The sequence below is a fragment of the Microtus oregoni genome, unplaced genomic scaffold, assembly GCF_018167655.1.
Source record: "Microtus oregoni isolate MIOR12 unplaced genomic scaffold, Mior012 000016F_ref0000370, whole genome shotgun sequence".
Lineage (NCBI taxonomy): Eukaryota > Metazoa > Chordata > Mammalia > Rodentia > Cricetidae > Microtus > Microtus oregoni.
In genome coordinates this window covers 16,716,937-16,733,602 of record NW_024543075.1, presented here as the reverse complement: position 1 = coordinate 16,733,602, position 16,666 = coordinate 16,716,937, and the positions used below count along the sequence as shown (strand labels likewise).

The following is a 16,666-nucleotide window of genomic DNA, read 5'->3' as shown; positions in this document are numbered from 1 at the left end:
AGGCTAACTTTGAATTTAGAGATCCACCCACTTCTGCCTGGAATCAAAGGCACGAACTACCACGCCCAGCTGCACCCAGCTCCTTTTAAAGAACTCTCAGAGGTCATATCAAAGTCAAGAATTTCCTCTAACTATTTTAGGGGATCACAAAGCAGGTAAAACTAGGCCCTTGACTATACCACAGAGGAGGATTTCAGGGTGAACTAGTTTATAGAGCAGAGTTATTGCTTATTAAAAAGAAATTTTTAACATAGGTCTTAACCACAGGGTTAAGAGAGAGAGGGAGGGGCTCTGGGAAAGAAAGGAAGACACGCCTCAAACCATAGGTGTGGGCTACTCAAACACAGGCAAGCCAGGCCTAGGTGTCCTAGTGGTCAGCGTCCATAGGATTTTAAGTGCTAATGAGTTTCTAAGGCACCTCTACTTCTCTGTTTCCAGTCCTCTCTTTGGTAATTAAGGTGATTAGTTTGGACAAAGTGGCAGGCTACAGAATGAAAAAAGGTCTTTACCAATTACATATCCAACAGAAGGTTGATATCTAAAATATAAAAAGAGCTAAAAAAAAAGTTGATGTTAAGAAAACAAATAACCTCATTAAAAATGGGGTACAGAACTAAACAGAGTTCTCAAAAGATGAAACGCAAGTGACTGAGAAACATTTAAAGAGTGTCCAACATCCTTAATCATCAGGAAAATTGCAAATCAAAACAACTTTGAACATTACTAGGGAGGCAGAGGCAGGTGGATCTCTGAGTTTGAAGCCAGTCTGGTCTACAAAGCGAGTTCCAGGAGAGCCAGAGCTACACAGAGAAACCCTGTCTTGAAAAACAAAAAACCAAAACTACTTAGAGATTTCATCTTCAGTCAGGACATTTCAGTCAGAATGGCCAAGATCAGTAAAACAAATGACAGCCCACGCTGGTGAGGATGCGGGGTCTGAGGAACATTCAACATTGCGGACGGGAGTGTAAACTCATACACCACCTTGGAAATCAGGTGGAGGTTTCTCAGGAATCTAGGACTAGCTCTAACTCGAGATCTAGCTATAGCACTCTTGGGCATATCCCCAAAGGGCTTTACATCCTACTACAGAGACCCTTGCTCACCCATGCTCACTGTTGTTCTATCCAGAATAGCCAGAAACAACCTAGATGACTATCAAGAAAAGAATGGATATAGAAAATGGGACACATTTATGCAATAGAATATTATCCAGCTGTTCAAAACATAATTATGGAAATCACAGGTAAATGGGTGGAGCTAGAAAAAAACATCCTGAGCAAGGTAACTCAGACCTAAAAGACAAATACGAATGTATTTTCTTATTTGTGGATGTTAGCTCTTAAGCCTTTGGAAGACATGCTACATACAATTCATACAGCCTCAGAGGTTAAATATAAGGTAAGGGACTGGGAGTGGAGGGGGATATCTCCCAAGGAAGGAGAAACAGAATGTATGATTATAGAAAGACAGGAAGAAGATGAACAGGAAGATTAATTGAAAAAGGGGAGAAAAAGGGGGTGATGGTAAGAGAGGGAATGTGAGAAAGGGGCAACTAACCCTCAGGGCCACTGGAGCAGCTGTATAGAAACCTGATACTCTAGAGACTTCCTAATGTATATGTATATATTTGTATGTATATGGAATCTAAATGGAGTAAATGAGTCATCCAATAATGTCGAAGACAATGCTTCAGTTAGACATCTAATACCACCAAGGGAAACATCCAGAGCCAGGAATGGGGTATATCTAGTTGAATCATTGGCCAAAGGAGCCCCCGGAAACTTTCAAACATCTCAGGCTATTACCAAGGATATCAGTTGCTCTCCACAAACGGATGGCAAGACCCTATTGCTGAGGGTAACACACACCTCATCCAACATGGAGAAGTCAAGTTGGTGCCTATCAAGAGACTTCACCCCTAGTCGCTAGTGTTCGTGGTTACTGGAGGTACTTTGTAGAAAGGTAAAGACCAACCCAGTTACAAGTCCTTCAATATATAGTATGATGACCTGCCTGCACGATATCCTGGTGCAACAGTGGCACAAACATTGAGGGAGTAACCAACCTCTCTCTAATGGGATTTAAGACCCACTCCATGAGCTGGAACCCATGCCTTACTCTACTCAGGTGGCCAAGGAACTGAGACTAAATAGGTCATAGACCTAGGGGAAAATAAAACTGTTTTGCTAGGAATGTGGCAATAAAATGGCTCCTAATGGCATTCTCCTATACCCATAGGTCAGTGTCTCTCTCACCCATCAGAGAAACAACTTCAACTTCTTCTTCTTTTTCTTCTTCTTCTTCTTCTTCTTCTTCTTCTTCTTCTTCTTCTTCTTCCTCCTCCTCCTCCTCCTCCTCCTCCTTCTTCTTCTTCCTCTTCCTCCTCCTCCTCTTCCTCCTCCTCCTTTTTCCTCCTCCTTTTCCTCCTCCTCCTTCTTTTTGACAGGGTTTCTGTGTGTAACAACCCTAGCTGTCCTGGAACTAACTCTGTAGATCAGGCTGGTTACAGAGATCTGCCTGCCTCTGCCTCCCAAGTGCTGGGATTAAAGGCGTGCACCACCACTGCCTGGCTGAGGAACTTCTTCCTGCAGGATATGGGAACTAATACAGAGACCCGTGATTGGACAATGTGCAGACAGCGAGATACCTTGGAACATTCAGTCCTTAATGACATGTTTCCACCAATTTCCTCCCCTCAGGGCTCAGGAAACTATGCAGAAGAGAAGGCAAAATTATTGTAAGAGCCAGAGGGGATGAAATGCATCAAGGAAATGGTATCTCCAGGCACAACAGGACTGAGTCAAATATGAGCTCACAGAGACTGGGGTAGCATGCACAGGGCTTGCGCAGGTCCAAGCCAAATGGGTGCCAGTGCTGAGAGGGGAAATGGACAGGAGCTCCCTTCCCTAGCCAGAAGCCCATCTTCAACTGAGAGCCACTTGCAAAGGGAGAAATGTGTCTTCTCCAGTGGAATCTCACTGGCTATACAAACATGCCCAGCAGTAGATGGCCAACATAAAATGAACTCAGTGGTATTTTTTGGAGATTTTTTTGCTCCATATTGCTTTGTTTGGGCTTTTTTGTTTTACCTTCTGGTCTTTTGTTTGTGTATTATGATTTCCTGTTTTGTGTTTTTATGCTTGTGTGTACATGTGTCTCTCTGTGTCTGTCTCTGTATGTGTGTGTGTATAGATGTCTATAAACTGATGGAAGGATAGGAAAATGAGATATTTGTGTTTCATTCATAATATCCACAGAGGTTAGGTAGCTACTAAGTGACCACGGAGGAGAGGGGATTTTCCAAGGCAGGGGAAACAAAATATAGTGTTATAAAGGGACAAGGAGAAAATTAAATAGGAGTGTTAAATGGGCACACGGGGTAGAGGAGGGAAAGTGAGGAGGGACAGCTGACACTAATGGGCTTCTGAAAGCTCTGTGGATCATTGGAGTAGCTTCCTCCTGCTGTAGATGGGAGCTAAGACAGGGACCCACATCTGCCCACATCTAGGCAATGTGCAGAGATAGAGAGACAGAGAGACACACTCAGACACCAAGACCCCGGGACCTTGAAGTGTTCAACCCTAAACGGGAAGTCTCCATCAAATTCCTCCCCCTCAGGGCTCAGAGAACTTTGCACAAGAGGAAGAGGAAAGAGCGTGAGAGTCAGAGGGGAGAAAGACAGCAATGAAACAAGGCCTTCTGGACACAACAGGACTGACGCACACATGAACTCCCAGAGACTGTGGCAGCATGCACAGGGCCTGCCCAGGTCTAAGCCGTATGGATCCAGCACCTAGAGGGGGCGTGGGCATGAGCCTCCATCCCTAACTCAGAAACTATATTTGCTTGCAAAGGAAAAATTAGTTTTCTCTAGCAGAGTCTCAGTGGGTATAGAAACCACGCTTACGTGTAGGCCCTATGCCCAGCAGTAGATGGTCAACACAAGCTCAAGGGTATCTTGGAAGGTATTTTTGTCTCTCATAATGCTTAGTCTAGGATTTTTCCGATTTTGTGTTTTGTGGGATTTTTGTGTGTGCAAATATGTGTGTCTCTGCATCTGTATGTGTTTCTTATGTTTTTTTATTTGACTTTTTTCTCTTAATTTCTCCTATTTGTTTTTATTTTATTTATCTTTTAGCTAACTGTTTTCTAATGAGAGAGAGAGAAAAAAAGGTGTGGGCTTGTGGGTAGAGAGGTGGGAAGGATCTGGGAGGGGTTGGGGAAGGGAAACTGTAATCAGTATATATAATATGAAAAATCTATTTTCAATTAAAAAAGAAATAAAAGAAGAACCACGTGGAAACCTACTACTATAGAAGCTTCCTAAAATGCAATGCACACTAATGGAATTTCCACAGAGTTGCCATATAATGAGGGAGACAATGTCCCAACCGGACATCATAGCTACTGTACCAAGAACGGGTTACCATCTGATGAAGCCAATGGCCAGAGGGGTCAGATGGAACCCCAAACTTTGCCAAGGCTACTGGTTATGCTCCATAGCCTGATGGTAAGACCATTGCTGGAGACGGTACTTAATGTCGTTGAACATAAAGAAATCAAGAAGGTGTCCAACTAGAAGCCTCACCCTACTGAATAGCAACCACAGTGCTGAAAAGTGCTATGTGCACTACCAGAGGAGAAAAGTAGCCCTCAGTCTCACCCAGCTACAAACCCTGCAGCTTCCAACAGAGACCTGCTCAAAGGATACTCGTCGGTGCACACACATTCTGAGAGTAACTAACCACTTTTTGGTTGTATTTCAGGTCTACTCTGTGAGATGGAACCCATACCCAACACTGCTAAAGTGGCCAAAAACCTGAGACTAGATAGGGCATGGGCCCTAGGGGACAACATACTACAATCATCCTGCTAAGTGCATGCAGCTATATAATAATTCTTAATGACATACTACTGTATCCATCAATCAATGCATCATTGAAACCTCATCGGATCATTAACACAGAGACCCACCTGGACACGCTAAGAGCGAGAGGCTTTGGAGCACTCAGCCTTAAATGGGATGTTTGCATCGCACCCCTCCTCTCAAGGTTCAGGGATCTCTACAGAAGAGGAGACGGACAGACTCTAAGAGCCAGAGGTGGAGGTTAACTCCAAGGAAGCAGAGTTTTCCAGACACGAGAGGGCTGCTGTGGATCTGAACTCACAGACAGTGGCAAGCATGTGTAAGACTGGCACAAGTTCAAACTAGACAGAATCCCAGCACAGAGCAGGGGGTGGGCACCAAGAAGCGATTTGCTATTGATAGCTACTGGGAGAGGGAAATCGGTTTTCTCAATGGAGAGACACTGAGTACATTAACTACACCCCAGGGCAGGCCTCATGCTCAGGAGTAGCTGGTCAACACCAAACAGCCTCCGTGTTTTCTTTCCCTTTTCTGTTTTGTGTTTGGTTTTTCTCTTCCTTCCTTCCTTCCTTCCTTCCTTCCTTCCTTCTTTCATTCCTTTCCTCCCTCCCTCCCTCCTTCCCTCCCTCCCTCCCTTCCTCCCCCTCCCTCCCTTCCTTCCTTCCTTCCTTCCTTCCTTCCTTCCTTTCTTTGTTCCTCCCTTTCTTCCTTTCTTTGAGAGAGAAAAGAATATGAAATTGATTTGGGAGAGGGGGATCTGTGAAGAGCCGTGGAAGGGAAATGAACATGTCCAAAATGAATTGCACAAAATTTTTTTTAAAGTAAAATTTAAAAAAATTCCTGGGGTAGATCATAAAGAAACTAGAAAATATTTGCGTTGAGAAGCGCAGGGGAGCGGTGAGAGCAATGTGATTTTATTCTAGGTTTTGTATGGCAGATGTCAGGGTCCAGCAAGCCTGGGCAGTCAGTCTGGGGAGCATGTACTCCCTTCTGACTGTCATGGGGAGCTATGGAGGACTTCTGGGCAGAGCAGCAACCCTGCCAGCATTGGATTAGAACCTAGAGGCTGGCTAAGCCAGGCTCCCTACATTGAAGCTAGAGGGTATATTTTCAGAGAACGCAGGAAGTGACTTGTCTGGAACACTGGGGATAGGATGCAGCCTAAACCCAGAGAGATGTGCTCCTGAACTCAGAAGGGTCCAGCGCCCCAGGACAAGCCTTCGGCCTTGATAGAACCTGATTCAGCTAAATAAAACTGGGGAGGAGGTTGAGACCTGGGGGACTTGTCGGCTCAGTGCTCCTGAGGTAACCATTAATCCTTCCCCTGGGAGAATCCAGGGACTAGCCCTTTGAGGGGCAGATGCTGGCGAGAATGGAGAAACATATGAAGGACGGCTCTGAACTTGGGGAGCAGAGGGTCCTAATTGACAATCCTGCTGACATCCTGGTCATTGCTGCGTATTTCCTGCTGGTCATTGGTGTTGGCTTGTGGGTGAGAAGCTGAGGGAGTTTCGATAGGGAATTGTGTCTGGGGCTTGAGGGTAAAGATTAAGGGAGACCTCAGAGAGAGGTGGGAGAAGGGTGCTCTATTTGAGGGAGATATCTGAGGGAGAAACTAGGTCTAGTAGGTAAGCAAATCTTTTAACTCTTTGTCTTCATACATTCTGGACTGTGCAAAAGAGGGTGGGCATATTGGTGGGTTTTCATTAAGAGAAGCGTTCTTAATAAGGTCTCTGTTTCCCTGTCTGCATATGGCTGTGGCCCGTATCTGAAGCCACCGGGTAAGTCAGGCTGAATTCAGTCATATTTAGGCTCCAGCTCTAAGATTGCTCTAGAATTAGTACCTGGGTTGTTCGGAGAGTCTGGGGGGAGGTTGGGGGTAAGGGGACAAGCAATCGGGGGAGTCTAGTGCTGGTTAATCTTCAGCCTGGAACAAGACTGAGGAATGTGTTGAGGAAGCTAATGAAGGCCAAAGACGTGCCCCAACCCCAGTTTCCCCCCACTTCTGTTTCCCAGTCTATGTTCAGAACCAACAGAGGCACAGTTGGCGGCTACTTCCTGGCAGGACGAAACATGGTGTGGTGGCCGGTGAGAGGGGCTGGGCCATGGGATGGGAGGGACCCTAGAGGAGCAGCCTAGCTCACCCTCATTTCTGGCCGTCCAGGTTGGAGCCTCTCTGTTCGCCAGCAACATTGGCAGCGGTCATTTCGTGGGCCTGGCAGGGACTGGTGCAGCAAGCGGCTTGGCTGTGGCTGGATTTGAGTGGAATGTGAGAGCTTCTTTTCTATAATAACCCACTCCAGCGGAAACCTCTGGAAAGACGACCCCTTGGGGATGCTCCTGGTGTGGGGATATGAACAAGCTGGAATAGCCCAGTTGTGGGGTGAGGTTGGGCTGGGAGCAAGGATCATGTGCTAGCTTACAGGCAGTGGGGTACAGGTAGGTCCTGCTCCTGACTTCCTGGATACGCCAGCATCCGTCCTTGGTGGTCCTTGACCTATATACTCCACTCTGAAGTGGGGCAGGCAGCTCACAGTGGGAGAAACACCTGTCCGGATGTTCTTTGACGCTGTGGCCTTTGAGCATCTCTAGACTTGAAGTCTTTGGCAAAAACCTGGAGACCAAGTCCTGGGACTGGGCTCACCTGGGAGGGTTGGAGAGATAAGAGTTTGAGCCTTCTTGGAAGAGACCTCTGAACTGAGCCTTTGAGGATGAAATTCTTGGGTGGGTGGAGGAGGGGAGGAGCCCCACAGATGCTGAGGTCAGTCTGAAGAGCCAGTGTGCACAGGTTCATTTGCTAGAGGGGTAGGGAGGGGCCGTGAAGATCTCCTTGGGGGAGACTGGTTGGAGGTGATGACCTGTAAGCGCAAAACGGGCTCTAATGAAGGTGCCAGGCAAATGTCAAGGTTCCGTTCCCTTCCGGCTCAGGGCCCAGGCTCTTCCGTTGGTGTCTTCTGGGTCCTGGGTGTGAGGGTTAGTACAGACCTGCTTGAGATGCTAAGACAGTCACGTTGGGCTGTCACTTGTTCCCACAGGCGCTCTTTGTGGTGTTGCTACTCGGCTGGCTCTTCGTGCCTGTGTACCTGACGGCAGGCGTGATTACGATGCCTCAGTACCTGCGCAAGCGCTTTGGCGGGCACCGTATTCGCCTCTACCTGTCGGTGCTCTCACTTTTTTTGTACATCTTCACCAAGATCTCGGTGCGCATGCGTGGCGAGCGGAACCACCCAAGGGAGGTCTTCTGGGAATTCTGGAGGGGGCGGGACCAAGGAGAAATGAAAGAATCATGGGGTGGGGGATGGTGGGGTGGACAAGAAAGAGCAGGTCTGAAAAGCTGTGGGCACAGTGGTTAGGGCCCGGGAAGACTAGGTCCTTGGAACAGTGAGTGGACTTTAGAGGTGTGGCCACATTGGATGGATGGTTTCAGCGACTGGAAGTGGACCTGGGTCACTACCCTTGTTTCTGATCTGTGCATTTGTTCTCTCCTGGAAGGTGGACATGTTCTCCGGGGCGGTATTCATCCAGCAGGCCCTGGGCTGGAACATCTATGCTTCTGTCATTGCACTCTTGGGCATCACCATGATTTATACGGTGACAGGTGACTGGCTGCCCCGGGATGGCCATGGGGGGCGGGGAGCTTGGGGGTGGTGAGAGAGAGCTGGCTTGGAGATGGTTTAGAAGCTTCTGCCCTTCTTGGATGTCTGAAGAGCTGACTTGGTCAGTCTCCAAGACCTTTGGGTAAATGCAGTTCCCAGGTTCCCGGGTCACACACAGAATTGGGTGGAATGGTGCCAAAGTGGCTTGGAGGCTGCTGCAGCATAGGATGCAACTAAGGGCTGAGTCTTAAAGGAATCTTCCCCCACCCCCATCCAGCTGAGAAAATGGGCCTAGGAGTGTACTGTGGGAATCTTGCACCGCATGGATTCCTGGCCAAGAAAGCATCGGTGGCCTAAAAAACTCTGCTTCCTGGCGTTCTAGTGCACAAAGCCTAGCATCGTTTTTATAAAACTTGTTCTCTGGAATGGGTACTTGTAAAACATGGGTGCCAGGGTCCGGCAGCTGTGCTGTCTTCCACTGACTTGGAGTCATTGCAGGAGGGCTGGCGGCACTGATGTACACAGACACCGTGCAGACCTTTGTCATTCTTGCTGGGGCCTTCATCCTCACTGGTTACGGTATGGGGTTTACCTAACAGGGGCAGGGCATGGATCTGTGCTGTCACAATGCTTTTAACCTAGGGGCTGGAACCTTGCTTGTCTCTGCCATATGGGTCCTAAGGAGGGCTTTAACACTTGGGCGACATCCCCTGACAACCTTGCCTGCACAGCTTTCCATGAAGTAGGCGGCTACTCGGGTCTCTTCGACAAATACCTGGGAGCAGTGACTTCACTGACCGTGTCCAAGGATCCGGCTATTGGCAACATCTCCAGCACCTGCTACCAACCAAGGCCTGATTCCTATCACCTCCTGCGTGACCCGGTGACAGGAGATCTGCCGTGGCCCGCCCTGCTCCTGGGGCTTACCATAGTCTCAGGCTGGTATTGGTGCAGCGACCAGGTGAGGGAGGCCGGGGTTTGGGGTGGCGTATGTGCACATGCCTGGGACGGAACTTTAAATGCCCTGTGCTGACTGGTAGGTGGGCCTGACACCAGCCTTTGGAGTTAGGTTGAAGGCAGGCCTGAGCTGATGGAATCATGCCAGGGTGGACCTAAAAGAAGTCAGAATCCACCGGCAGGATCTGAGGATGGAGACGTTGTAGGGACTCTATCGAGTAGGGGTGAAGGCTAGTGTTAAGAAGCAAGGCCTGTGGAGGTGAGGTCCAAATGACCCAGAGTTGAACACCCCATCACAGGTCATAGTGCAGCGCTGCCTGGCTGGGAAGAACTTGACTCACATCAAAGCCGGATGCATCTTGTGTGGCTACCTGAAGCTGATGCCCATGTTCCTTATGGTCATGCCGGGCATGATCAGCCGCGTTCTTTACCCAGGTAATGTCTGCGTCACACCAGCCTCAATGGGACTGTGCCCCATTCAGCAACCTACCTTCCTGTGCAAGGATCCACGTGTCTGTCTCTTATACTGTCCTAAGACTTGGGAACCTGGTATCACATCCTGCTTCCCACCAGGACCACCATCTCTAGGATCTCCAGTCCATGCTAGGCTCCAGGGATCCTCATTTCCCAGTCACAGTCTTTCCTAGCTGCCTATGGCTTCTCTTGCAGATGAAGTTGCGTGTGTGGTACCCGAGGTGTGTAAGCGGGTGTGCGGCACTGAGGTGGGCTGCTCTAACATTGCCTACCCGCAGCTTGTTGTGAAGCTCATGCCCAATGGTGAGAGCCGGAAGTGGGCCGCCTTTGGCTGAGCCTGCAGGGACTGCCTCTGGGAGGGCCACCTCTTGCCAATCCTTCACCACCTTGAACACACCAATGGCTCTGGCCTGACAGCTCTCGTTGGCCACAGGTCTGCGTGGACTCATGCTGGCCGTCATGCTGGCTGCGCTCATGTCTTCTCTAGCATCCATCTTTAACAGCAGCAGCACGCTCTTTACTATGGATATCTATACCCGCCTGCGGCCTCGTGCAGGCGACGGGGAGCTGCTGATAGTTGGGAGGTACGGCCTGGGTCCCAACCCCTTCCCCACAAATGAGCCTGGGGTGTGGGTACGGAACACCAGCAGGCTGATGGGGAAGGTGGGGCCTCAGTAAAACCTGACTGCCTTCAACCGCAGGCTTTGGGTGGTATTCATTGTGGCGGTGTCGGTGGCGTGGCTACCTGTAGTGCAGGCAGCACAGGGTGGGCAGCTCTTCGACTACATGCAGTCCATCTCCAGCTACCTGGCGCCCCCAGTGTCCGCAGTCTTTGTGCTTGCCCTCTTCGTGCCCCGTGTTAATGAGAAGGTGAGTAGGGCGTCTGTGCATGTGGGCTCTGGGTGAGGCTTGGGTACCCAGGGTAGGCTAATGCTGTTTCTCTGGCAGGGTGCTTTCTGGGGACTGATTGGGGGCCTGCTGATGGGCCTGGCACGGTTCATACCCGAGTTCTTCTTCGGCACGGGCAGCTGCGTGAGACCCTCGGCGTGCCCAGTGCTCCTCTGCGGGGTGCACTACCTCTACTTTGCCATCGTCCTCTTCGTCTGCTCCGGCCTCCTCACACTTGTGGTCTCCCTGTGCAGTGCGCCCATCCCACAGAAGCATGTAAATGCTGCTCCGGGGGGAACTGGGAGACCAAACATGACCTGCATGGGATGGAAGAACCATTGCCACCCCTTTAGCCAGTCTGCTTCACTCTGCCCAAGGAGAAATTCCATACTGAGTGTTGGTAGGGGAAGCTGGGAGTTCAGTATAAAGCTTTATTTTCAGGGCAAGCACATTTACTTATGTGACATTCTGGAGAAGCAGAGCAAATGACAATGGGAACACACTGTGATCAGAACTCTAAGACCGGTCTGAAGAACTACAGTTCTGGGTGTAGGCATAAAATTTGGGGTGAGACATGGGGGCAGGGCCAATGACTTTAACACTTAGATGAAGAGCTTGGGGTTCAGTGAAGGCAAAGGCTATCCCAGAAAGAGGAGTCTTGAGTGAGCTGAGCCTATACAAGTGTGCAGGCCAGGGTCGGGGCTAGGGAGGCAGTGACAATGTGGGTACGCCAGTGTAGACCTGGGGTGGAGAGCAAAGCTCCCACCTGTCCCTTCTCCCTAACTCCCCAGCTCCACCGCCTGGTTTTCAGTCTCCGGCACAGCAAGGAGGAACGGGAGGACCTAGATGCTGAGGAGTTAGAAATCCCAACCCCGTCCCCTGTGCAGAACAGGTGCCAGGAACATGCAGTGGAGATCGAAGGTGAGGCTCGCCCCAGCAAGTGTCCTGGGTTAACTAGGAGAGCTAGCTCCCTCCAGACTAACTGTAGCCTCCCCATTTCTTCCAGACGTCCAGGCCCCAGCACCGAGCCGGCTCCGACGGTGCCTGCTCTGGTTCTGTGGAATGAGCAGGAGTGGGTCAGGTAGTCCTCCACCCACTAGTGAGGAGGTGGCTGCGACAACCAGGCAGCTAGAGGACATCAGTGAGGACCCTGGCTGGGCCCGGGTAGTCAACCTCAATGCCCTGCTCATGATGACCGTGGCTGTGTTCCTCTGGGGCTTTTATGCATAAAGTCAAATTTGTTCAATACCATGACTGCAACCAGGACATGCCTGAGTCTCACAGAAAGTGAGGGTGGGGACCTTGTAGTGGATCCCAAAAAAAGAAAAAGGGGCCAGAATGTGGAGGAAGGAACTGGTTCCCCCCTCTTTGCCGGTCCAGTCCATTTGATTGGCTGTCACTCTCCACAAGACAGCGGCCAACCGGCCATAGCAGTTTGCAATGCAAAAATAAAGTTGCCCTTCTAATATCCTGCTGTGGCCGAAGTGTCCTTGCTCCAGGCTCCTGTCCTGGGCTCCAGGCTCCTGTCCTGGGCTCTGGGTCTCCAGCCAGGCTGCTCATAAGACCTTCTTTTCTGGAGACAGGGGCCATGTAGCCCTCCACTCATCCACTTCTAGATGGTGTTTCTCGGTCTTCCAGCCAGCAGCCTGCAGTCCTACAAAGAGGTCACAGGGTGAGGCCAGGAAGGAGGCTCTGGGCTGAACCTAGGGACAGGTTATAGGCACAGAAACACAGGCTTGTGCAGCCTTTGGCACTAGTTGGGCTCTTTGGTTGGAATTATCTATGGCAGAAAATGAGGTTAAATTTTCTTTGCGTAGTTAGAGCTTAGTCATAGCACATGGGAAACGGGCAGAATGAAGTAAGTGCTTTAAGACCAACTATCAATACTGGTAGAGCTTTAGAGACCGTTCTACACAGCAATCCTGCAGGGAGGGGACAGACTGAGACTGAATATCACAGAAAAATCAGTCCTTTACCTCCCAGGCAGGGCCCAAGGCTGAAGAAGCCCAGAGCTGGGGTTACCTTTCAAGAACTTTGGGAACAGCGTGTCCAACACTTGATGTGTCTCCCTGACGAGAGCCCAGTTTTCTTTCTTAGGACCTGGTGGGTGTGAAAGTGAAAATTCTCATATCCTTGTCAAGACAGACACCCATCCCTTCTCACCCCTGTGGTCGTCAGCCCTAGACCACGAAGCTCTTACCAGCCCGAGCCTGCTCCCTCAGCTCTGCGAGCTCTTTTGGAAGGGGTCCATCTTCCTGCAGGGCTCCAAGAACCAGCCCGTGAGTGGCAGCCCGTAAGATAGCCTCAGGGCCAGCCACTTGGCTCAGAGCGACCTGGACCTGGTCTGCAGAGCCCCAAGGGATAAAGATCAGAAAAGAACTATTTCTTCAGTGCCCTCCATTCACCTTTCTGAGTCACTCGGTGCCTGGGGTCACTGCCAGGCGTGGGGTCCCCACTCTTCCCTGGTTCACTCAGTGCCTGAGGTCACCGCCGGGCATGGGGTCCCCACTCTTCCCTGGTTCACTTGGTGCCTGGGGTCACCGCCAAGCATGGGGTCCCCACTCTTCCCTGGTTCACTCAGTACCTGGGGTCACCGCCAGGCGTGGGGTCCCCACTCTTCCCCTTCCAGCTCCAGTTGTTTCTTTAGCAAACTGAAATGCTCAGTTTCCAAGGACAATTCCACAGTAGCCTCCAAGAGGTAATTTCTCCCTTCACACACCACAAACCATCAGAAATCGTAAGGACTTGTTTCCCTAACAAAGAACTCAGGGTAAGAGACAATGTGACCTCCAGAGTCCAATGGGCCACAGTCTTATTTCAATATGTTACAATGTACAAATTATTATTTACATAGTTGTAGGGCCATATTATACAGGCCCATATTTCTACCTTGTATGGTGGCCAGACTTTCAGGCCAGTTTGCACCTGGCCACACAGAAAGGGGTCACCTGGCCTTTCCAGACAAACTGACACCATCCTAAACAAAGGGTCAGGATCTGCTAATGTCTTTTTGCTCCTTCTTTGTGGAGACTGCCTGGGAAGAGGTGTTGACTCAGTTTCTGTGACAGAGCAGCCATAGCTGCTAACGTGACCTAAGTCCCGCTACCCAGAAACAGAATGCTAATGAACTTCCCCCTCAGTTTACCCTTTGATATAAAAGCTGTTAGGAGAATAAATGCAGATGATCTTCAGGATGTAAATGAACCCTGGGACTCCCTCCTGACATTGCTGTGTAAACTGTGCCTCACTTATTCCCACGCCTCTACACTGGTCCGAGAGATAATTTATGTTGGGGCTGGACCCCGACACATAATCACCCCATGCAATCCTTGGGAAAATGCCACAAGTACTAAGGCAACTTCTGTGGCTTCATGCTATAGATCACTGCTTCTCAGCCTCCCAATGCTGCAAGCCTTTAGTACAGGTCTTAATGTTGTGGTGACCCCCAATCATAAAATTATTTTTGTTGTTACTTCATAACTGTAATTTTGCCAGTTATGAATTGTAATGTAAATGTCTGATATGCAGGCTATCTGATATGCAACCCCTGTGAAAGGGTCGTTCAACACCTAAAAGGGGGCCGTGACCCGCAGGTTGAGAATAGCTGTTATATAGGCACATAGTGAATTCATTAGGCATGAAGCTATTAATTTGAATGCACCAAACTTTTAGTCTAGGCACTCTCTAGGACACTAGGCGGACTCCAAACTGGCCAGAGATTGAAGGCGTGGAGTAGACAATTAAGTGAACTCGGAGAGCGTAGCGCACTCACTGTGGGACTGGTTCCAGCGAAGGAGGTAGGGTTCCCGATGCCCTTCGACCAGCTGCTTCAGCTCAGAGACACTGATGGAGACAAGAGCAAACTAGGGCGGGGGAAAGCAAGGCAGGGGGACCCACTTGTCAAACTGGTGGCTGCAACTGTCCGCTTGTCATTGCCCTTCTGCTCGCTGCTCAGTTTTTCCTAGCTGCTGCTTCACCCCACCCCACCCCTCCATTCTCCCTACACACCACCTTCTTCTATAAGCATCGCTTTTGCTGAAATTACGTAGCTTTGCATAAACACATCACACACACCGATCACTCAAACCCTCCCCCTTCCCACCCACCTTCCTTCTCCCCACAAACCTCTCTCAGTTTTGCTGTCTATTTATTTTGTTTCGTGCCCACTGAGGTTAAGCCGGGTCCTTCTTTATGAGCATGGACTTGGAGCTACGGTTGAAGCCTGGTGGGCTCAGCAGAGGAGACACAACCAAAGACTGGCTTCCCCTCTCACAGAACACACTGATAGCTAACAGTCTCTTCCTTGGCCGCCTGGCAGAGCCAGCTTTTGTGGGCTTAGTGCCGGTAACTTCAGCTGGGAGTAATGACCGCACGGCTGTACTGTGCAGTGCTTAGTTTGTGGCATCTTGACACAACCTGGAGTCAGCAGACAGGGAACCTCAACTAATGATCTGCCTTGACCAGGCTGGCCTTTAGATATGTCTGTGAGATACCGCCTTGACTGAAGATTGATTTGGGAAGGATCAGCCCTCTATGGGTGACACCATCCTTACACAAGCGGGCCAGGTCTGCATAAAACAATGAGCTGAGCATGAGCCAGCGAGTGAGCTGGTAAATAGCATGGTTCTGTCTTGGTTCTGTCCTGACTTCCCTTGATGACTGACTGTGACCTGGAAGTATAAGCCAAATAAACCCTTTTCTTCCGAAGCTGCTTTTGGTCATGGTGTTTATGATAGCAAAACAGCAAATCTACCCAGGGTAGCAATGTATTTCAGAGCTCTTCATCCAACCCTCCAGCTCGTATACACTCCTGCCCCTATCCCACAACGCTTCAGGAGCCTTGGAGGGGACGGGGTAAGGGACATCCTCCCTTTATTCTCTACCTTGGTGGCCATAAATCTCTGCACTCAGCACCACTCACAAGGCAAGGCTGAGGTCTGCGCTTGTCTAAGGCTATGCGAGGGTATTTAGAGGACAGTTCATTGCTAAACATATCTACTGTGTTCTACTCCCTGCTTCCCTGAAGTGCTCGGGCATATCTCTAGGCCTGGACATGACAAGACACCTAGAACACGATAAACAATAAAACCTGACCAAAGACCAGCATGTAACTGAAAACAGGGGCCACGTGGGGAGTGTGGGAAGCAGCAGTGAGGCAGGGGACACGGGGCCACTCACCTGGAGACCAAGTGGTGTAATGGAACACCCAGAGACAGAGACAGGGATGGCCAGAAACCTGTAGGAAGCTGTAGTCAGAATGCTCAGGCGAGGGGAGGGGGGGAGGCAGGGGCATGAGACGAAAGGGTTAGCTGACCTGTCCACAATGGCTCCATCTGATTGGCTGAAGCAGGCTCAAGTACTTCTCCCCTCTGAAGGAAGTGCTTTAAGACCAGCTGGAGCCGGCTTTCATTCAAAGTCTCCAGGACGAGGGCTCGGACTGCCCGGTAGTTGGCGTAGATGTGGAGAGCAGTCAGGAGGATGAAACATCCAAAGCCGAGGCTGGGGCAAGAGAGGAAGGCGGCCAGGATATACAGGAAGAGGTGGAGGTGGGTGTCTTTGCCCTGGCCTTACTCCTGGCTTACCTTGGACAGTCCGATACCAGAGGAAGCATAAACAGGCTGACGAGGAGCCCGGCTAGGTTCACCACTGTCTCCTGGAAAATGGCAGAGGAGCTGAGCATTAGCAGGCTTCCTTCATGGCGTAAGGGATGGCCCTGGGTGCTTTTTATTATAATCTTAGTGCTTCAGAACCAACCAGGGCTCCCTACCTTAACAGGAGGGCCAACTACAGTTTTTGTATTGTGGTGAGAGAGCTGTTATTTAAAAGATGCTGGGAATTTCTCTGCTCAATAGACACAGTGCCCTCAGAACACCCATGGAAC

The 16,666-nt window shown here is 50.0% G+C and overlaps 2 protein-coding genes across 2 annotated transcripts in view; one reads left to right on the top strand and one right to left on the bottom strand.

Annotated features, from left to right (window-relative positions):
* The first annotated feature begins 6,242 nt into the window (after positions 1-6,242).
* Slc5a2 (solute carrier family 5 member 2) lies at positions 6,243-12,015 on the top strand. The gene is made up of 14 exons (XM_041666677.1): positions 6,243-6,362; positions 6,887-6,958; positions 7,035-7,139; positions 7,906-8,070; positions 8,363-8,468; positions 8,965-9,045; positions 9,198-9,427; positions 9,723-9,858; positions 10,093-10,200; positions 10,331-10,481; positions 10,599-10,767; positions 10,846-11,061; positions 11,577-11,706; positions 11,792-12,015. The coding sequence occupies exons 1-14, from the start codon at positions 6,243-6,245 to the stop codon at positions 12,013-12,015; spliced, it is 2,013 nt and encodes a 670-aa protein (XP_041522611.1).
* The window catches only part of Rusf1 (RUS family member 1), a 20,031-nt gene continuing 14,560 nt past the window's right edge, over positions 11,196-16,666 (bottom strand). Inside the window, exons 8-14 of the mRNA XM_041666678.1 lie at positions 16,368-16,438; positions 16,100-16,284; positions 15,964-16,021; positions 14,558-14,628; positions 12,986-13,129; positions 12,808-12,885; positions 11,196-12,439 (exon numbers count right to left, since the gene is read on the bottom strand). Of these exons, the coding sequence (XP_041522612.1) occupies positions 12,342-12,439; positions 12,808-12,885; positions 12,986-13,129; positions 14,558-14,628; positions 15,964-16,021; positions 16,100-16,284; positions 16,368-16,438 (705 nt within the window). The 3' untranslated portion in view covers positions 11,196-12,341. The remainder of the gene's footprint in view (positions 12,440-12,807; positions 12,886-12,985; positions 13,130-14,557; positions 14,629-15,963; positions 16,022-16,099; positions 16,285-16,367; positions 16,439-16,666) is intronic.